The sequence below is a fragment of the Vulpes lagopus genome, chromosome 18 (assembly GCF_018345385.1).
Source record: "Vulpes lagopus strain Blue_001 chromosome 18, ASM1834538v1, whole genome shotgun sequence".
NCBI lineage: Eukaryota > Metazoa > Chordata > Mammalia > Carnivora > Canidae > Vulpes > Vulpes lagopus.
In genome coordinates this window covers 28314250-28336302 of record NC_054841.1, presented here as the reverse complement: position 1 = coordinate 28336302, position 22053 = coordinate 28314250, and the positions used below count along the sequence as shown (strand labels likewise).

At 44.1% G+C, this 22053-nt stretch overlaps 2 protein-coding genes across 2 annotated transcripts in view; both read left to right on the top strand.

The window, feature by feature from the left end:
- LOC121477854 (tyrosine-protein phosphatase non-receptor type substrate 1-like) overlaps positions 1 to 9347 on the top strand; it is a 48012-nt gene extending 38665 nt beyond the window's left edge. The window contains exons 4-5 of the mRNA XM_041732384.1: positions 8616 to 8930; positions 9166 to 9347. Of these exons, the coding sequence (XP_041588318.1) occupies positions 8616 to 8930; positions 9166 to 9347 (497 nt within the window). The remainder of the gene's footprint in view (positions 1 to 8615; positions 8931 to 9165) is intronic.
- A 7605-nt stretch (positions 9348 to 16952) lies between these two features.
- On the top strand, positions 16953 to 22042 carry LOC121477853 (signal-regulatory protein beta-1-like). Its single transcript, XM_041732383.1, has 4 exons — positions 16953 to 17084; positions 18836 to 19188; positions 20883 to 20926; positions 21811 to 22042. The coding sequence occupies exons 1-4, from the start codon at positions 17009 to 17011 to the stop codon at positions 22040 to 22042; spliced, it is 705 nt and encodes a 234-aa protein (XP_041588317.1). The 5' UTR covers positions 16953 to 17008.
- The last annotated feature ends 11 nt before the right edge of the window (positions 22043 to 22053 follow it).

The window sequence follows — 22053 nt, the reverse complement described above, 5'->3', positions numbered from 1 at the left end:
CCTAGATAAGTTTGAAATCATTCTGAAAACCTATGAATTCGACCTGAGATTTAAAGAGAGAACAGATGGAACACTACAGAGAGAAAGTTTTCGCTTCTAACAAGGTAGGAAGGCGGAAAAAAAGAAAAAAGAATCAAGTGGGGGAGGGGCCCAGCAAGGAGCCAGGCTAAGGCCCGGCAGCTAAAGCCTCCAGGACAGGAAAGCCCAGCCCCGCAGAAGCAGGAACTTTAACAATCCGCACCGGATTCTTCCCTGATGGAAAGGTGCTCAGCAGGGAAATCGAGCAGGATTGCAGGAGGAGCAATGGAGCCTCCAGTTTCCTGGAGTCACTAATACAGAAGTGCACCCTGGGGAAAGTGCGCCACACACCGCTGGCTGATCTCGGTAAAGGGCTGGAGCGCCTCAGGAGAAGCTCAGGCAACTACTCCCGGGGAAGGGGCTGCGCCAGGCTGCCTTCAGGAGCCAGCTCGAGGAGCGCGATTCAGCATAACAAGCCCCAGATCCCAGGGTGCCGAGGGGACACAGCCCAGGATCCTGCGCTCCCCCCGGGACAGATGGAGCTGAGAGTGGCACAGGACAGCGAGGACTCTCCTGCCACTGGGTGCTCCCAAGCTGTGCAGATCAGCACCCCCGCTGCCCAGGCAGCATCCAGGCCAGCACAGACTGGGAGACTGCAGTAGTTACTGTAGGAGCTGACTCCAGAGCTGGAGAGCTGCCCGCTGCCAGTGTGGTTGTTCCTCCTTGTGTCACCGTGTGCCTGGGAGGAGTGGGGCCACCAGGGGACAAAGGCCTCAGAGGATAAACAGCTCCCGCTGAGCCTGAAACTGGTGGGGGGGGCGGGGCAGCTCCCCCAGGTGCACACACCTGAGAATCAGCACAGCAGGCCCCTCCCCAAAAAGACCAGCTGGAAGAACAAGGGAAGAGTAAGTTCTTGACCAAGCAGTGCTGGAAAGCTCCAGGGGAAGTCGAGGGCCTTACAGTATATAGAACCAAAGGAATCATCTAGGGTGGAATTTACTTACATCACAGTTGATATTCTTGAGGCAGCCCACTTATACAGTCACTCTGAACTGAGCAAAATGACTAGAAAGAACTCACCACAAAAGAAAGAATCAGAAACAGTACTCTCTCCCACAGACTTACAGAATTTGTATTACAATTCAATGTCAGAAAGCCAATTCATAAACACAATTATAAAGCTACTGGTGGCTCTGGAAAAAAACATAAAAGAATCAAGAGATTTCATGACTGCAGAATTTAGATCTAATCAGGCCGCAATTAAAAATCAATTAAATGAGATGCAATCCAAACTGGAGGTCCTAATGACAAGGGTTAATGAGGTAGAAGAGAGAGTGAGTGACATAGAAGACAAGTTGAAGGCAAGGAAGAAAGCTGAGGGGAAAAAAAGAGAAAAACAAAAGACCATGAGGAAAGGTTAAAGGAAAAAAATGATAGCCTCAGAAGGAAAAATCTACGTATAATTGGAGTTCCGGAGGGCACCGAGAGGGACAGAGGGCCAGAAAGCATATTTGAACAAATCATAGCTGAGAACTTCCCTAATTTGGGGAGGGAAATAGGCATTCAGATGCAGGAGATAGAGAGGCCACCCCCAAAAATCAATAAAAATCATTCAACACCTCTGCATTTAATAGTGAAACTTGCAAATTCCAAAGATAAAGAGAAAATCCTTAAAGCAGCAAGAGACAAGAGATCCCTAACTTATATGGGGAGAAATATTAGATTAACAGCAGACCTCTGCATAGAGACCTGGCAGGCCAGAAAGGGCTGGCAGGATATATTCAGGGTACTAAATAAGAAGAACATGCAGCCAAGAATACTTTATCCAGCAAGGCTCTCATTCAGAATAGAAGGAGAGATAAAAAGCTTCCAAGATAGGCAGAAACTGAAAGAATATGTGGCCACCAAACCAGCTGTGCAAGAAATGTTAAGGGGGACTCTGTAAAAGAAAGTGGAAGCCCACAGAATTATCCACAAAAACAGGGACTGAATAGGTATTACGGTGACACCAAATTTATATCTTTCAATAGTAACTCTGAACATGAATCTGCTTAACAACCCCATCAAAAGGCGCAGGGTTTCAGACTGGATAAAAAAAGCAAGACCCATCTACTTGCTGTCTACAGGACACTCATTTTAGACCTAAGGACACCTACAGCCTGAAAATGAAAGGTTGGAGAACCATTTACCATTCAACTGGTCCTCAAAAGAAAGCAGGAGTAGCCATCTTCATAGCAGATAAATTAAAGTTTATCCCAAAGACTGTAGTTAGAGATGAAGAGGGACATTATATCATACTTAAAGGGTCTCTCCAACAAGAAGACCTAACAATCATGAATATTTATGCCCCTAATGTGGGAGCTGCCAAGTATATCAATCAATTAATAACCAAAGTTAAGACATACTTAGATAATAATACACTAATTCTGAGACACTTCATAGTGGCACTTTCTGCAAATGACAGATACTCTAAGCACAACATCTCCAAAGAAACAAGAGCTTTAAATGATACACTCGACCAGATGGATTTCACAGATATATACAGAACTTTACATCCAAACGCAACTGAATACACATTCTTCTCAAGTCCACATGGAACTTTCTCCAGAATAGGCCACATAATGGGTCACAAATCAGGTCTCAACCGATACCAAAAGATTGGGATATTCCCTACATATTTTCAGACCATAATGCTTTGAAACTTGAACTCAATCACAAGAAGAAATTTGGTAGACACTCAAACACGTATAGGTTATTCAGGATACTAGAGAAGAATTTAAAAGATTCATGGAAACTAATGAGAATGAAGGTACAACCGTTCAAAATCTTTGGGATACAGCAAAAGCAGTCCCAAGATGGAAATACATCACAATACAAGCATCCCTCAAAAAACTGGAAAGAACTCAAATACACAAGCTAACCTTGCACCTAAAGGAACTGGAGAAAGAACAGCAAGTAAAACCTACACCAAGCAGAAGTAGAGAGTTAATAAAAATCTGAGCAGAGGATAGTCTTTCCTCCTTTATCGAATATTAGTTGACCTTAAAGCTGAAGGTCCACTTCTGGGTTCTCTCTTTTGTTCCATTGATCTATGTGTCTGTTTTTGTGCCAGTACCACACTGTCTTGATGACCACAGCTTTGTAGTACAACCTGAAATCTGACATTGTGATACCCCCAGCTATGGTTTTCTTTTTTAAAATTCCCCTGGCTATTTGGAGTCTTTTCTGATTCCACACAAATCTTACTATTATTTGTTCTAACTCTCTGAAGAAAGTCCATGGTATTTTGATAGGGATTGCATTAAACGTGTAAATTGCCTTGGGTAACATTGACATTTTCACAATATTAATTCTGCCAATCCATGAGCATGGAATATTTTTCCATCTCTTTGTGTCTTCCTCAATTTCTTTCAGAAGTGTTCTATAGTTTTTAGGGTATAGATCCTTTACCTCTTTGGTTAGGGTTATTCCTAGGTATCTTATGCTATAGATGGTGCTGGGGAAAATTGGACATCCACATGCAGAAGAATGAAACTAGACCACTCTCTTTCACCATACACAAAGATAAACTAAAAATGGATGAAAGATCTAAATGTGAGACAAGATTCCATCAAAATCCTAGAGGAGAACACAGGCAACACCTTTTTGAACTCAGCCACAGTAACTTCTTGCAAGATACATCCATGAAGGCAAAAGAAACAAAAGCAAAAATGAACTATTGGGACTTCATCAAGATAAGAAGCTTTTGCACAGCAAAGGATACAGTCAACAAAACTAAAGACAACCTACACAATGGGAGAAGATATTTGGAAATGATATATCACATAAAGGGCTAGCTTCTAAGATCTATAAAGAACTTATTAAACTCAACACCAAAGAAACAAACAATCCAATCATGAAATGGGCAAAAGACATGAAGAGAAATCTCACAGAGGAAGACATAGGCATGGCCAACATGCACATAAGAAAATGCTCTACATCACTTGGCCATTAGGGAAATACAAATCAAAACCACAATGAGATACCACCTCACACCAGTGAGAATGGGGAAAATTAACAAGGCAGGAAACCACAAATGTTGGAGAGTATGCAGAGAAAATGGAACCCTCTTACGACTGTTGGTGGGAATGTGAACTGGTGCAGCCACTCTGGAAAACTGTGTGGAGGTTCCTTAAAGAGTTAAAAATTGACCTGCCCTACGACCCAGCAATTGCATTGTTGGGGATTTACCCCAAAGATTCAGATGCAATGAAACGCCGGGACACCTGCACCCCGATGTTTCTAGCAGCAATCTCCACAATAGCCAAACTGTGGAAGGAGCCTCGGTGTCCATCGAAAGATGAATGGATAAAGAAGATGTGGTCTATGTACACAATGGAATATTACTCAGCCATTAGAAATGACAAATACCCACCGTTTTCTTCGACGTAGATGGAACTGGAGGGTCTTATGCTGAGTGAAGTAAGTCAATCAGAGAAGGACAAACATTATATGTTCTCATTCATTTGGGGAATATAAATAATAGTGAAAGGGAATATAAGGGAAAGGAGAAGAAATGTGTGGGAAATATCAGAAAGGGAGACAGAACATAAAGACTCCTAACTCTGGGAAACGAACTAGGGGTGGTGGAAGGGGAGGAGGGCGGGGGGTGGGGGTGAATGGGTGACGGGCACTGAGGGGGGCACTTGATGGGATGAGCACTGGGTGTTATTCTGTATGTTGGTAAATTGAACACCAATACAAAATAAATTTATTATAAAAAAACAATTTGCATATGGAAATAAAGTCTGCTAAAAATTAAAAAAAGAGTGATAAATATCCAGATAAGAAAATCCAAAAGAGGACAGTGTATTTAAAGTTTACTCCAGCTATAATTCAGGGAGCATCACGTGGCATACATCTGAGTCCATTCCCAAGATACTCTCTTGTACTTATCTCTATTTTATAGATCTGTGGGACCTCAGGCACTAGGAGGTCATCTGGGTTTGGATCAATCACATAGAAGTGAACAAATGAATAAAAGTAAGAATATTGATCTTAGAGTATCAAGACTGATGCTACCAGTACTATCATTATTCAGATGATAAATTCTTGTGAATGCAATGTTAGGTGACTTGAAGAGGTAGTACACAGGAAAATGAATTGTCAAAAGAACATACCACTTTAGGGCGCCTGAGTGGCTCAGTCAGTTAAGCATCTGCCTTCAGCTCAAGTTCTGATCCCAGAGTTCTGGGATCAAGCCTGAGTATGGCTCTCTCTTCAGTGGAAAGCCTGCTTCTCCCTCTCCTTCTGCCCCTCCCCAACCCACCCCGCTTGTTCTCTCTCTCTCTCTCAAATGAATCAATAATTTAAAAAAAAAAAAAAAGAACATACTGCCAGGACGCCTGGGCACCTCAAGAGTTGATCGTCTGCCTTCGGCTCAAGACATGATCCCAGGATACCAGGATCAAGTTCTGCATCTGGCTCCCTGTGGGGAGTCTACTTCTCCCTCTGCCTATGTCTCTGCTTCTCTCTCTGTCTCTCATGAAGAAAGAAGGAAGAAAAGAAAGAAAGAAAGAAAGAAAGAAAGAAAGAAAGAAAGAAAGAAAGAAAGAAAGAAAGAAAGAAAATTTAAAAAAAGAACATACTGCCTTGATATAGGTTTTTATTACACACATAATTATAGCTTGCCAATAAAACATATCATCCCCAGCTAGACGTGCAGAACATTGTGCTGGTCAAAGGCCAAATCACAAAGTTCCTTATCGGCCTATTCCAACACTATAGTCTGTGTGTTCTGGCCCCTCTCTCTCTCAGTGGTGTGCTCAAAAGTTCAGCCAAAATTTTATTATCCCGGCAGCAGGGAAGGATTTCCTTTGTCTGATACCAGTTCTGACAGACACAGGTGTAGAGGGACGTCAGCCCTCCCTAAATGGCTGGTGCCTCATTGGCTCTCAGGGTCTCACTGCAAATGTGGGGTCTCACTCACATTTCTTGTTAGATTGATTCCTATATAATATATTGGATGCTATTACAAAATGCTATTATTTGAATTTTTTTCACTTTCTAATATTTATTACAATTAATTTTTACGTATTGATTTTGTTTTTAGCAAGCTTGCTAAATGTTCATATTATTTCTAAAAATGTCTTTTAGATTCTTTTTTTACTTTCTCAATGCAAAATGATGGAATACATAATAATAACAGTTTAGTGTATTCCATCTTAATTTTACACCTTTTATATATCCTTGTGACTTAATAAGCAACCTAGACTCTGATAAAACATTAAATTGAAATTGTGGTAGCATGCATGATTATATTGGTGCAAAGCTTCCAGTATTTCACACTGAGTATGATGTTTGCCATATTTTTAAAGTTGGGATGAGCCATATGATATTGCCAATATTCTACCATTTTGCATTAGATAAAAATAGTAATTGCATATAGTTCAATCTAATAGATTATCAGATTAAATAATTAGCTTCTATTTTCAGTTTGCTAAGAGTTTTTAAAGATGAATATTGATATTTTAATGTTTTTACTTTATCTATTGAGATATCACATGGCTTCTTTTGTCTTTCTTTCCATTTGTAAATGCAATGAATTATATGAGTTGATTTGCTAATATTAATGTAATTCTTCATTTCTGGAATAAAACTAACTTGGTGATAGTGCATTATTTTGTCAGAGTTTTGTTTGGGATTTTTATATTTATAAGTGAGAATGATCTATGATTTTTCTTCTTCATTTATCCTTGCTGGAGTTTTGTTATTGAGGTTATGCTAGCTTCAAAAAATGAGTTGGGAAGTGTACCTTCTTTTTCTATTCTCTAGAAAAGCTTGTGTAAGATTGAAATTATGTCAGTCAAATGTTTTGCAGATATTTTCTGTGAAATCATCCAGATCTAAAGTTTTCATTATAGGGAGAATTTTTTAAATTACTAATTCATTATCTTTAATGATTTGGGGACTCTTCATGTCCTATTCTCATTCAGTTTTTTTTTTAAGATTTTGTTTACTAGAGAGAGAGTGCACAAGCTGGGAGAAGGGCAGAGGGAGAGGGAAAGAGAGAATCCTCAAGTCGACTTCCCACTGATCATGAAACCCAAAGCAGGGCTTGATCCCAGGACCTAAGATTATGACCTGAGCCAAAATCATGAGTCAGACTCGACTAACAAGCAATCTAGCACCTTTTATTCAATTTTGATAAGTTACATTTTCTAGGTAGCTTCCATTTCTAAATTTTACATCTAATATTGGCAAAGCTGTTCATGATATTCTCTTTTTATCATTTTAATATCTGCATGATCTATAGGAATGCCCCCTTTACACTCCTGGTATTGACTGCATTCCCCACTCTCCCTTTTTCTCTTCCTTCCTCTCTCTCCATTACCTCATCTTTCTCTCTCCCTTTCTTATCCTCACCAGAAGATTATAACTTTCAGAGAAATAACTTTTGATTTTGTCAAATATCTTTCTTTCATGCTTGTTTTCTGTTACATTAACTTCTTACATTTGTTTTTTTCCTCTTTCTTGTTTATTGCTTGCCTTTAAATTTTGTTTATGATGTTTCTTATCATATATAATTTTTATCATTGTTACAGTTACCTTTATAAACCTTTAAAGTTGGGACACCTGGGTGGTTCAGTGGTTAAGCATCTGCCTTTGGCTCAGGTCATGATACCGGGGTCCTGGGATTGAGTTCTGCATCAGGCTCCCTGCGGGAAGCCTGCTTTTCCCTTTGCCTGTATTTCTGTCTCTCTCTCTCTCTCTGTGTCTCTCATGAATAAGTAAATACAATAGTTTTAATAAATAAATAAAAACAAAAATAAACCTTTAAAGTTGACTTTACAAATCTGTGGGGCTTTTTAAGGATCTTATCTTAAAGCTTTTTCTCATCCCAAAGACATCAAGTTTCAGATGTAAGAATTTAATCTGTTGGGATCTCTGTGTTCAACAAGAACTATAAAAAGATAACTTCCCCCAACATCACGTGTTGCCTGGCTCACTTTTGTCACTGATCCCCAAACTCCCATGTATATGTGGGTTTTCCAATCCATTAGTCTTTTAGTCAACAGATTGACTTGTATTCTCTGTTTACATTTTTTTCTTCCTTCCCGATTATTACATATTCAATTACTTCTTCTTGTCTCACTGCATTGGCCAGAATCACCAGTACATTGTTGAACAGATACAGTGAAAGTAAGTGTCCTGTCGCTCAATCTAAAGGACCTTTTTGTAAAGTTCCACATTAGAGATTATATTCTGTTCTAGGATTTTGCTAGTTACATATCGTTAAAAAACTTTATTAAATGAGAATGAGTAACAGGACTGATGAATACCAAAAGTAAGAAAGATATAGCAACATGGCTCTGAACAGAGAAATAATGTGGCCTGAGGAAAGCGTACAAGCTATGTGATCAGAGAACCCTGCATCCTAGTCATGGTTCTGCCAATTTTTAGGATGTTCCTTGCTTCTATTAGCCTCCATTTCCTTGTTTATAGAATATGCATTATCATACCTAATCACAGAGTTGTCAGAATTTAAAGTATATAAAGCACATATAATATTGCCTGGCTTACCAACATTAACTGTGTATTATTCTTTCTTCTTGTAGTCCTGCCCTCTCTGCCTGTGGTAATAGGCCCCTTGGAGAGGGCTCTAATTGGGCAAACTGTGAATTTCAGCTGCATGTCCTATGGCTTCTTTCCCAAAGATATCACCCTGAAGTGGTTCAAAAATGGGAAGGAAATCTCATCCCTCCAGACCCACATTGTCCAGATGAAGAACAGCAATACCTACAAAATCTCCAGTACTACTGAGGTGGTCCTCACTCTACAGGACTTCTACTCTTATGTCACCTGCAATGTGAATCATCTAAGCCTACATTATCCTCTTCAAAAGAATGCTGATTTGTCTGAGACTATACTAGGTAGATGACATCACAGGTGACCAGGCTTTGACCTGGCTTTGGAGAACAGTTCTCCCAAGATTTACTTTGGTAAACAGATCTAAATAATAATAATATCTTTTTAGCTATTAAGCACCTACTATGTGTAAGGGATTGCCACATGCTAGGTAGGTGCTAAGTAAATAGCCACCAAGTAATAAGCAAGGTGCATCTGATTGTTTCACAGAGTCTGAGCCTTTGTCCTATACTATTTCAGTTCCATCCAACATGTCTATTTTTGAACATCTCATCCCAAAGAACAAGATAAATGTCATCTGCAAGGCAAAGAAGTTCTACGCCGAGGGCATACAGCTGATCTGGCTGAATAATGGAAATATCTCCCAGATAGATAAGACCCTGACCCCCAGCATGAGTAGTGATGGACTATATACTGTGTAGAGCTGGATCTTGGTGGATGGAACTAACCACCAAGAGGACACAGTGCTCACTTGCCAGGTAGAACAAGATGGGCTATAGGAGGCCACTGCAAAAATGACATTTTTGGTTTCTACTCATCTGGGTAAGTCTGAGAAAGAGCCAATGGCAAGACCTACATGACTTACTGAAGAAGGCACCATGATCTTTACTTAAAATTTTCTTTTCTAAGTCTTGAAATTTTAAATTATAAAAGTAAAACATGCTCCTTCTCTCCCTCTCTCTCTCTCTCTCTCACACACACACACACACCCAAACAATCCAAAAATTATATAAATAAATAAATATATAAACAATATCTAAATATCTGTTAGAAATGAAGTACACCCAATCCAACTCCCCAGGGAGGTCTCCTATTTATGATGTGCTAACCTCCTTTTAGGTCTCATTTATCCACGAAGTGGACTTCAGGAGCTCGGTGGTGGGAGGCCTGGTAATAGCTGAGATCCCTAAGCCAGGGAGTCTGTGTTCCCTTGAATGACCTCTTCATTTTTTTTCAAGAATGGCTTCTTGCCAGGGGGCGTTTTAGTATTTCCTCAGATTCTGTTAAGCCCAAATCCCAAGCTGAGCACCGCAGCCTTGAAACTCTCTCAACAGAAACACATCTATACTCCATTCACTACCAGTGTAGATAAACACTGCTGTGCCTAGCATGTTCTTATGCTCCTAGTTCCTCCCTGGAAGTCTGGGTATCCTGTCCTTTCTTGATCTACAGAGGCAACAATGATCAGCATAGTATTTTACAGACATGATTTGGACTTCTCACTGCTTTGTGAGCCTGGAAAGATACCTAAAATTTCTGAGCCTGAGTTTTCTCACCGACCCAGAGAGAATAATACCCATGCCATAAGACTAGGCTGAGGAGCAAATAAGGTGGTGCAAGATAGTTAAATGACTAAGGCTGCCCCTGCTTTCTTCTAGATAAGGCCTAGCCCAGCCATGTGAGATGTATGTGTGTTTGCCTGGCTGAGCTGTTGTTTTGGGCTTCTGTGCCAGCCAGAGCACAGTGCAGGACAAAGGGTTGTCATCAATTATGGGAAAGTGAAGACCCAGGAGCATGGACTCCCATGATGACTTGTGCTGCCCACCCTTCCTTTTGTGGCCTGCCTCCTATGTCACAAGGTGCTGCTGGTGATGGAGGTCTCAACCTCCATTCTGCAGGAAGCAGAGGGCTTGATTGAAAGTTGAGAGGAGGCTCGAGGAAAGAAGACAAAGTGGTGAGAGGAGACTCAGGGAGAGAAGACAAGATAGTGGCCATAGCCTGGCCTAAGTGCAGGCGGAGGTCAGGAGTCATCAGTCTAAGAAGGGCCCTCTAGGTCACATGGGGCCAAGGTGTATCTGGAGGTAAGAGAGGGACACAGAACTCTCACCTCCCCAGGAATTTCCTGGAACCCCCTTAGGATTTCCATCTCAGGTGTGATGATGGGAGAAACAAGGCTGGATCAATGGTTTGCAAAAGATGCCTGAGGAACAGTACAGGGTATTAGGACCCAGGGAGAGGGCAGTGTCTGATTTCACAGGACTGAATATCAATGCCCCCCCACCAATTCCTCTCTGGGCAGGGCATAGATGCTGGCACAAGTAGACACTTGGAAAACCTGCACTGCCTGACCAAACAGACACATGGATGTGCTTTCCACAGCTGTTCCCTTTCTGGCACTGTGGGAACTTCAGTCTCTGTTGCCCCTCTCCCCTCCAGAGGAACTCAGCCTGAGAGGAGACTGGGAGGTCTGAGGAGCTCCACACGCCTCCACTCATTGGGCCACCTGCCCTCCCTATGCCTGTCCAGACCACAGCCCCCAGGGAAGGGTCTCAGGACAAGACCTGGGGCAGCTGAACAGGAGACCTTTGGTGAGGGCCAGGAGGCTCATCTTACCTCCCTTGGGAGGGAGTACAAGCAGTCTTGAGTCCCATGCTCCTGAGTTCTCCTGAGCTCTGCTCATTTCCCTCTCAGCCCAGCTCCAACTTCTCCAACTCGGTGGGAAGGGGGGTTAAATCTGTCTAAAGGGAAGAAACATTTGATAGCATGCCGCGTTCCTCCTAACCCTGCTTTTAAAGTATAAATGCTCTAGCATGCTAAGTTAGTTTTCTATTGCTGCATAAAAAAAAAAATTACGCCACAACTCAGGCCTAAAAAACAAACATTTTCTCACAGTTTCTCTGGGTCAGGAATTTGAGTACAAGCTTAAATGGGTCCTCTGGCTCAAGCGAAGTCAGGTGTCAGTCACAGCTACTGTCAACTCAAGACTTGGCTGGGTGGTGGTAGGAGGGTGCTTCCAAGCTAACTTCCGGTCGACAGGACTCACACTCTTACTGGCCGCTGATGAAAGACTGATCCATTGTCTCATGGATCTCCCTATAGGCAGCTTACACCATGACAGCTGATTTTCCTTAGAGTAAGAGAGAAAGGCGATAAGCAAGACAAGAGTCACAGACTCTTTGAGACCTGATTTTTGGAGGTGACATCCCATCACTTTTGCTGTATTCTGTTCATTTAGAACTGAGTCGCTAGGAGCAGCCTGCACTCAAGGGAAAGAGATTGCACATAGTTATGAATTCCAGGAGGCAGGGATCATTGGGAGCCATTTTAGAAACTGTCCACCAGGCTCTTATATCCTTAAGTTTGGACATATAACTGACCTTCTACTTTAACATGGGTCTAATTTATTTGCTGTTTCATTTTCCATAAGATTCAGGTGATTTAAAAGTTCATTTCTCATACTGCGCATCAAAATTAAAATTTGAACAATTAAAAAAAAAAGAAACTGTCCACCACATACATCAAAAATCTTGAAATGATCATTGTTCTTCTTTTCCCTCATACCTCATATCCAAGTCACACTCTATGTCTTATTATCTCTATGTTCAAAATAGCCCCAGAATCTGGTCACTCCCCACCATCTCCAAGGTACCGCCTTGGTCCATGTCTGTGTCAGTACTCACCTGGATTATTGCTAATTATCTCCCAACTCTGGTCTCCCTGCTCCCAACCATGCACATCTCAGCCTCTTCCCCTCAGAGCAGTGAGGGATCCCATGACTCTTCAAACCCACCAGTGCCTGCCAATCTCAAGGAAAGCCAAGAGGAATCCATGATGGCCTACCAGCCCCTGTCTGAGTTGTCCAACCCATCTCCCATCACATTCCAACTTACACACCGGGCTCTGGCTGCACTGGACCCTGGATCTTCACAGTCCTCCTCAGGAACTTTGCCTTTGCTCTCCTCTCTTCATGGAACACTCTGCTCCAGGTATCTTCATGGCCACTCCTTCACTTCTTTCAAATCTCTCCCAAACATCATGTTATTTTTTAAAGACTCTGACTGCCCTAGGAGCACTTGGCTGGCTCAGTCGGTGGAGCATGCAACCCTTGATCTTGTAGTTGTTTGAAACCCACACTGGGTGCAGAAATTACTTAAAAATAAGATCTTTAAAATAATAATAATTTAAAAATAAAAGACTCTAACTGTTGTATATAAACCATCTTCTTGCAAGCCGAGCATCCCCTTCCCCAATACCCAGCCGTATACTTCATGTAGCACTGTTAAAATCAGACATTCTATGTATTCACTTAATGGTTACCATGTGACCCACTTACATGCACAGGAGCTCCTTGGGGGCAAGGGTATTGCCTTTGTTCTTTCTCACTGTTATATCCCCAGTGCCTAGAGCAGCGGCTAGACCCAACAGGATGCTCAAATAAAGATTTGTTGTGAATGACTGGGTGCTTCCTTAAGAGCTTTGGTTACCTTTAGGGTGTGCTTGCCTGGCTCAGTCAGAAAAGGATGTGACTCTTGGTCTCGGAGTCATGAGTTCCAGCCCCATGTTGGGGGTAGAGTTTACATAATTAAAAAAATTTTTTTTCAAGAACTTTGGTGACTTTTTTCAACATAAAATGGTTGGAAATACAAAACTATTCTCTACAAGTCACTCGTTTCTCACATTCAAAAGCCTTAGCTCTACTCAAGTCTACTGCCTTGGCTTTGAGCTTAAGAGATCCAACCAGGAACTCAACCACCTCTTTGTTCTCACCCATGCCACCCTCACCCTAATAATGCCTGAGTTGCAAGGGCTAATCTTAATGGGAGCTTGGGGGAATGGTCTGTGTATATGTTGCATGGAAATGTTTGATGAGGATCTTCTGTGTTAATATCCCCAAACTTATCCCACCCCACAGACATAAGGCTTACCCCCTTTCGTTTCTGCGATACCTACCAGGAGAGCCAGGCACTAAATAGAGACCTAAGTAGTCTGCCACTTTGTTCCCTGCTAATATCCACCCAGGGGAGCTCCCAATACTAAGAGGAGAGCCCAGCCCTCACCAAGTGGGATCAAGAATGAAGTAGCTCAAAAAAAAAAAAAAAAAAAGAATGAAGTAGCTGTGAAGCCACCACTATAGTTTACTTAGTGAGTTTCAGGCTCCAAGGGTTTCCAGGGATAGAGGAGCCAAAAAAGGAACAAGGGGAGGAGAAAGCAGCTCTAAGATGCCAGAGAGGGTCCAGATCCTGTGGCTCTACTGCTTCCAGGAAGAACCAGACCAGAGACCAACACCTGGGGTTACCACACACACACACTTACCATGAGTCCACCATTCCCTCTGGAATTTAAAAACACCTGTTGAGGGGATCCCTGGGTGGTGCAGCGGTTTAGCGCCTGCCTTTGGCCCAGGGCGCGATCCTGGAGACCCGGGATCGAATCCCACATCGGGCTCCCAGTGCATGGAGCCTGCTTCTCCCTCTGCCTGTGTCTCTGTCTCTCTCTCTCTCTCTCTCTCTCTGTGACTATCATAAATAAATAAAAATTAAAATTAAAAAAAAAACACAGTTAACTGACCTTTTTAAAAAAAAAAAAAAACACCTGTTGAGTATTCTCAGTGATAGGTGGAGCAGACCCACCCCCTGCTCTCTTTGAGGCATATGCTCTAGTGGGCAAGGCAAACAGTGAAAATGAGTACATGATTACAAATTCTGATAGGTAATTAAGAGTGCTCTAGGCTTATTTATAATGAAGAGGAGAAGTGGGTGGACATCCTCAGTACATGGAAGAAAGACAGGAGTATGGTGCCTGAGTCACTGTGAAAGGTGAGCCCAAACATGGGGGAAGAGCTAGGTGAGGCTGGCAGAGCAATTAGAGCAGTCAAGCACATGAGGAGAATCCCATGTGGCCATAAGCACCCTAAAAAGCTACTTAAAGAGAGTGACAGGATCAGATGTATCATTTTAAAGTAGCACTGTGGGGGCACCTGGGTGGCTCAGTGGTTGAGCTCAGGTCATGATCCCAGGGTCCTGGGATTGAGTCCAGCATCGGGCTCCCTGCAGGAAGCCTGCATCTCCCTCTGCCTGTGTCTCTGCCGCTCTCTCTGTGTGTCTCTCATGAATAAATAAATGAAATCCTTTAAATAAAAAATAAAAAAAAGTAGCACTCTGGTTCCAGTGTGATGAGAAGACCGCATGCGACAGGACAGGAGAACAAAGAGGGAGGTGAACTGACCGGCTAGCTAAGCAGATGTGACAGCAGGGAGACAGTCACAGAAGGATTGAAGATGTATTTAGATGAAAGGATGTGGGGACAGTGAAAGGAGTCATCAAAAAATGACACCAACATCTCTGGCTGAACTAACTGGCTCACTGGAGGTGTCAGACACTGAAAAGGGGACACAGACAGAGAGCCTGATGGGGAAGTGAGTGATGAAAATGGTTTGCAGGTGCTAAGCAGACAGTATGACACAGGCATGTACATGACTTGGTCACAGTCATGCAGGGACCATATGGGCCCAGGATTCTAACCAAAGCCCCTCAACTTGTCTCCAAAGTCATGTTCAATGGTCACTGCCAGCAAGGAGCACCAAGCCCAGTAAAGGAGGTAGACACTAATGAGTGCAGATGGGGAACAAGGATGCCAAGGGTAGCATTGGAGTCACTATTGCTGTGTAACAAAACATCTCAAAACATAGGGGTAGTAAACAATAATTTTATTATGATCAGTGGTACTGTGGGTCAGAATATCAGACAGGACACAAGAATGGCTTGTCTCCTCTGTATATGTATGGGGCCTTAGCCAGGAACACTCAGCTAGGAGTGACAACTTCTAGGGTCTGGAATCATCCAGAAGCTTCTTCATTTACATGTCTAATGATTGACGCTGGCTACTAGCTGGACCCTAGCTGGGCTTTCAGCTAAAACTCCTACCTCCGTCCTTGCAGCATGGTCTTTGTATGCGTGCTAGTGTGGGCTTCCTCCTAGCCTGGTGACAAGATTCCAAAAAGAAGCATCCTAAGATAGCAGAGGAGAAGTCCAGGGAAGTTTTATGGTCTGGTCTTAGAAGTCACCTCACATCACCTGTGTTGTCATCACAAGCCTGCCCAGATTCAGGGGGAAGAAATATTTACCCACTTCTCAATGGGAGGTGTGTCAAAGAGCATGATGAAGGGGATATTGCTGCAGTCAGCTCTGGAAAATACAATCTGTCACCACTGAAAAGAGGAAGTGGGTTGGAAGAATGGAGCTAAAGGGAACACTCTGGCCAGGGCCTTGTCAAGGATCCCCCAGTCAAGCTCTCTCAGGAAGAAAAAAAAAAAAAAAAAAAGCTAGAATAACAATAGCATCTCAAGGGAAGAAGAAGCTTGTCCTGTGACAAAACAATCTAATACCATCTCTGACTTCCTCTTTGGTTCTGCCAACATACAGTCAGCTGCTGGGATGGAAGCAAGGGTCAAGAATAGTGGGGAAACTAAGTCACAGAAGGCAGTATCTAATGTGGGCCCCATAGAAGGCTCTGGACACAATCTTGTGTGCTGGCTGTTGCTGCTCAAAAGAAAAGAAGGGGTGCATTTTTTTAATAATAAATTTATTTTTTAGTGGTGTTCAATTTGTCAACATACAGAATAACACCCAGTGCTCATCCCGTCAAGTGCATTTTTGATGTGGGGTTTCTCCTCCTCATGCCCCAGAGCTGGACAAACAGAAGAGGCACCCCTTCTCCTCCTGGGCATGGGGTGTGTTGCTGTCCTTCAGAATGGACATGCTAAAGTCCCTTCACCACACAGGCCTCCTCCACCCTCTAAAACATAAGTCATCCTCCCCCTCCAAAGACCTAATTCTTTGTCCACCCAAAGGTCTTTCCCCTGTAGGTGTACTCTCAAGGCTCATCAGACATGGCTCATTTTTACCACTGACCTCTCTGGAGCAGGGAAAGAGGGCCCCACTCCCTGGAAGCCCTATTCCCCAGAGACTTCATCCTGGACAGCTGGGCAGTTCATCTGGACCATTCTCGAAGACCCAACACACCCTCTACTCTGGCAGACCATGTACCTTCATGCTCCTGGACAAGGAAAAGCCAGCAGGGCCTCTGACATGGAGTGAGGGGGCAAAGGGACATAGCCCTGACACTAACAGGGTCTGCCACAACCTCTCCAAGCATCTTGGGAGCCTTCTATCTATAATTTCGTAGCCTAGCCTGCTTCCTCTTTCACAGTCTAGAAGCAGAAAATGTCAAAATCCCACAGCACATTCTTCCAATCACAGTCACTTCCTCTTTCGTGAGTGAGACAAGACTTCCCCTCTAATCGCAGAGCGAAGTCCCAGGCCTCTCCAGCACAACATTCACACAGAGTAGGCTCCCTGCCACCATGATGCCTGCACCTGCCTCCCCACCCCGCCTGCCTCTGCCACCCCTGCTGCTGCCCCTGCTGCTGGGCCTCACAGGTGAGTGCCACCCTTAGGGACCGCTAGGCAGGGTGCTCACCTGAGTGCAGCTGCAGTGGTACCTGTTTCCCATTGGCAATGGGGAGGACACTGCCGCTTCCTTTTTTGCTTTTTTTTTTTTTTTAACATTTTATATTTATTTGACAGATTGAGGGAGCACAAGCTGGGGAGCAGCAGAGGAAGAGGGAGAAGCAGGCTCCCCACTGAATAGGGAGCCTGATGTGAGGCTTGATCCCAAAACCCTGAGATCATGACCTGAGCTGAAGGCAGACGCTTAACTGAGCCCCCCAGGAGCCCCTGCCACTTCCTCTTGAAGACATTTCTCTGAATGTTTTCTTTTACAACAAGGACCTCCCAAACCAATCCCCCCAGAAGGCTTATTACTTAGAGGTGTCATTTCCTTTCCCAGTCAGGTCCAGACAGCATTTACCCCACCAGGCATTTCTCGGTGACGAGGTTTCCCAGCCCTGCCTCACTTCTAAAACTCCTATCACCCTGTGAAGGCTCCATGACCCCCTGTGGCTTGATCTGCAGGACCTGGTGCCATCCTGAGAGAGGAGGCAGAGGTGCAGCATCTGACTCCTGCTGAAAACCCTAGAACCTGGGAGTCAGAGCCACCCTCATTTTAAGATAGAGAGGATCATAGATAGGTAGATCAACAGATCACAATTACTCCACATGCCATGCAGAGGGATTAGGAAATTGGGAAGTGGGGAGCACCTGGATGGCTCAGTGGTTGAGTGTCTGCCTTCAGCTCAGGTCATGATCCCGGAATCCTGGGATCAAGTCTCTCATCGGCTCCCTGTGGGGAGCCTGCTTCTCCCTCTGCCTATGACTCTGCCTCTCTCTGTGTGTCTCTCATGAATAAATAAATAAAATCTTTAAAAAAGAAAAGAAAAAACTGAGAAGTGGTACTTTGTAGACATTAAGTATCCCCCAAATCTCAATATCCTAAAATTATATTCTTAATATGGGAATTAATCATGCCTGTTGGCTCCCTTCTTGCCAGACCTAATCCCAGGAGCCTGCAGACAGGTGAAGTGCCCCTTCTCCTCCCACAGCAGGTTGACCCCTCAGTGGAAAATCTGTCCAGGAAAGTGGTTAAAAGCACAGATACTTTTTGAAACAGATCAGTCAGAGTTCAAATCCAAGTTCACCACTTATACCCGGACTTCGGACAAGTTACAAACTTCTCTGTGCATCCATTTTCTTGTGTGGAAACAGGGATAAATAATAATGCCTTTCTCACAGAGTAGTGGCGGGAGCTGAAGGAGTCAGTTCTGTATGTGAGTGCTTAGAGTGATGTCTGGTACACAGAAGGGTCTGTGGAAACTCGCTGTCAAATCCTTCTAGGGTTTAATGAAGGCAAATATGAACACATAAAATGACAGTCCTGTTGATTCTGGCCATTATAGCACTCACTCCGTGTCCTTGACAACCCATGTCTTCATTTAAAATTCACAGCACTAATGGGGAAAGGCTTGACCCATCCTGCTTGACAGAGGAAGCTACCGAAGCCCAAGGATGGAGGGAAAGGAGGGAGGGGCTTCCCCCAAACAGCCGCAGGTTTGTGGGTCCTGGGATCTGGCCTCGAGCCCACATCAGCCTGACTATAGATCCAGTCTCCAGGCCCTAAGGCACAGTCCTGAGTGTTTTTCAAAGGTTCCCAATTTCAGTCTCACAACAAAGTTGTAAGAGAAGTCCCCTGGGCCAGGCTGGGGACAGTGGAGCTAAATTCTTTTTCCCTCCAGGAGTGGCAGGTGAGGTGGAGCTGCAGGTGATCCAGCCTGAGAAGTCAGTGTCACTCCCACCTGGAGAGACCCTCACTCTACGCTGTACCCTGACTTCCCTGATCCCCATTGGGACGGTTAGGTGGTTCAGGGGGACAGAGTCAGGCCGAGAGTTAATCTTCAGCTTCAGAGGAGGCCATTTCCCCCGAGTAACAAATATTACAGATGCCACAAAGAGAAACAACGTGGACTTTTCCATCCGCATCAGTAATATCACCCCAGCAGATGCCGGTACCTACTACTGTGTGAAGTTCCAGAAAGGAAACCCCGATGTGGAGTTGAAGTCTGGACCAGGCACCAGGGTGTTGTACATGGTAAGTCCAGATTCCTGAGAACCCAGCCCCTTGTTCTAAGACAAATCACAAACTCCAGGCTCTCAGCCCAAGGCCTCTCCCTTTGTTAACCCTGTGTCAAAGTTGAGGACAGAAGGATCCCTGGGTGGTGCAGCGGTTTAGCGCCTGCCTTTGGCCCAGGGCGCGATCCTGGAGACCGGGATCGAATCCCACATCGGGCTCCCAGTGCATGGAGCCTGCTTCTCCCTCTGCCTGTGTCTCTGTCTCTCTCTCTCTCTCTCTCTCTCTGTGGACTATCATAAATAAATAAAAATTAAAATAAAAAAAAAAAACACAGTTAACTGACCTTTAAAAAAAAAAAAAAAACACCTGTTGAGTATTCTCAGTGATAGGTGGAGCAGACCCACCCCCCTGCTCTCTTTGAGGCATATGCTCTAGTGGGCAAGGCAAACAGTGAAAATGAGTACATGATTACAAATTCTGATAGGTAATTAAGAGTGCTCTAGGCTTATTTATAATGAAGAGGAGAAGTGGGTGGACATCCTCAGTACATGGAAGAAAGACAGGAGTATGGTGCCTGAGTCACTGTGAAAGGTGAGCCCAAACATGGGGGAAGAGCTAGGTGAGGCTGGCAGAGCAATTAGAGCAGTCAAGCACATGAGGAGAATCCCATGTGGCCATAAGCACCCTAAAAAGCTACTTAAAGAGAGTGACAGGATCAGATGTATCATTTTAAAGTAGCACTGTGGGGGCACCTGGGTGGCTCAGTGGTTGAGCTCAGGTCATGATCCCAGGGTCCTGGGATTGAGTCCAGCATCGGGCTCCCTGCAGGAAGCCTGCATCTCCCTCTGCCTGTGTCTCTGCCGCTCTCTCTGTGTGTCTCTCATGAATAAATAAATGAAATCCTTTAAATAAAAAATAAAAAAAAGTAGCACTCTGGTTCCAGTGTGATGAGAAGACCGCATGCGACAGGACAGGAGAACAAAGAGGGAGGTGAACTGACCGGCTAGCTAAGCAGATGTGACAGCAGGGAGACAGTCACAGAAGGATTGAAGATGTATTTAGATGAAAGGATGTGGGGACAGTGAAAGGAGTCATCAAAAAATGACACCAACATCTCTGGCTGAACTAACTGGCTCACTGGAGGTGTCAGACACTGAAAAGGGGACACAGACAGAGAGCCTGATGGGGAAGTGAGTGATGAAAATGGTTTGCAGGTGCTAAGCAGACAGTATGACACAGGCATGTACATGACTTGGTCACAGTCATGCAGGGACCATATGGGCCCAGGATTCTAACCAAAGCCCCTCAACTTGTCTCCAAAGTCATGTTCAATGGTCACTGCCAGCAAGGAGCACCAAGCCCAGTAAAGGAGGTAGACACTAATGAGTGCAGATGGGGAACAAGGATGCCAAGGGTAGCATTGGAGTCACTATTGCTGTGTAACAAAACATCTCAAAACATAGGGGTAGTAAACAATAATTTTATTATGATCAGTGGTACTGTGGGTCAGAATATCAGACAGGACACAAGAATGGCTTGTCTCCTCTGTATATGTATGGGGCCTTAGCCAGGAACACTCAGCTAGGAGTGACAACTTCTAGGGTCTGGAATCATCCAGAAGCTTCTTCATTTACATGTCTAATGATTGACGCTGGCTACTAGCTGGACCCTAGCTGGGCTTTCAGCTAAAACTCCTACCTCCGTCCTTGCAGCATGGTCTTTGTATGCGTGCTAGTGTGGGCTTCCTCCTAGCCTGGTGACAAGATTCCAAAAAGAAGCATCCTAAGATAGCAGAGGAGAAGTCCAGGGAAGTTTTATGGTCTGGTCTTAGAAGTCACCTCACATCACCTGTGTTGTCATCACAAGCCTGCCCAGATTCAGGGGGAAGAAATATTTACCCACTTCTCAATGGGAGGTGTGTCAAAGAGCATGATGAAGGGGATATTGCTGCAGTCAGCTCTGGAAAATACAATCTGTCACCACTGAAAAGAGGAAGTGGGTTGGAAGAATGGAGCTAAAGGGAACACTCTGGCCAGGGCCTTGTCAAGGATCCCCCAGTCAAGCTCTCTCAGGAAGAAAAAAAAAAAAAAAAAAAGCTAGAATAACAATAGCATCTCAAGGGAAGAAGAAGCTTGTCCTGTGACAAAACAATCTAATACCATCTCTGACTTCCTCTTTGGTTCTGCCAACATACAGTCAGCTGCTGGGATGGAAGCAAGGGTCAAGAATAGTGGGGAAACTAAGTCACAGAAGGCAGTATCTAATGTGGGCCCCATAGAAGGCTCTGGACACAATCTTGTGTGCTGGCTGTTGCTGCTCAAAAGAAAAGAAGGGGTGCATTTTTTTAATAATAAATTTATTTTTTAGTGGTGTTCAATTTGTCAACATACAGAATAACACCCAGTGCTCATCCCGTCAAGTGCATTTTTGATGTGGGGTTTCTCCTCCTCATGCCCCAGAGCTGGACAAACAGAAGAGGCACCCCTTCTCCTCCTGGGCATGGGGTGTGTTGCTGTCCTTCAGAATGGACATGCTAAAGTCCCTTCACCACACAGGCCTCCTCCACCCTCTAAAACATAAGTCATCCTCCCCCTCCAAAGACCTAATTCTTTGTTCCACCCAAAGGTCTTTCCCCTGTAGGTGTACTCTCAAGGCTCATCAGACATGGCTCATTTTTACCACTGACCTCTCTGGAGCAGGGAAAGAGGGCCCCACTCCCTGGAAGCCCTATTCCCCAGAGACTTCATCCTGGACAGCTGGGCAGTTCATCTGGACCATTCTCGAAGACCCAACACACCCTCTACTCTGGCAGACCATGTACCTTCATGCTCCTGGACAAGGAAAAGCCAGCAGGGCCTCTGACATGGAGTGAGGGGGCAAAGG

What these genes read in the sequence shown, in the direction of transcription:
- LOC121477853 (XM_041732383.1), top strand. Translation starts at nt 17,009, where the DNA reads ATGATGCCTGCACCTGCCTCCCCACCCCGCCTGCCTCTGCCACCCCTG. An exon ending in GCACCAGGGTGTTGTACATG is followed by an intron (nt 19,189 to 20,882) that starts GTAAGTCCAGAT and finishes CCGTCCTTGCAG; the next exon opens with CATGGTCTTTGTATGCGTGC. An exon ending in GTGGGCTTCCTCCTAGCCTG is followed by an intron (nt 20,927 to 21,810) that starts GTGACAAGATTC and finishes TTTCCCCTGTAG; the next exon opens with GTGTACTCTCAAGGCTCATC.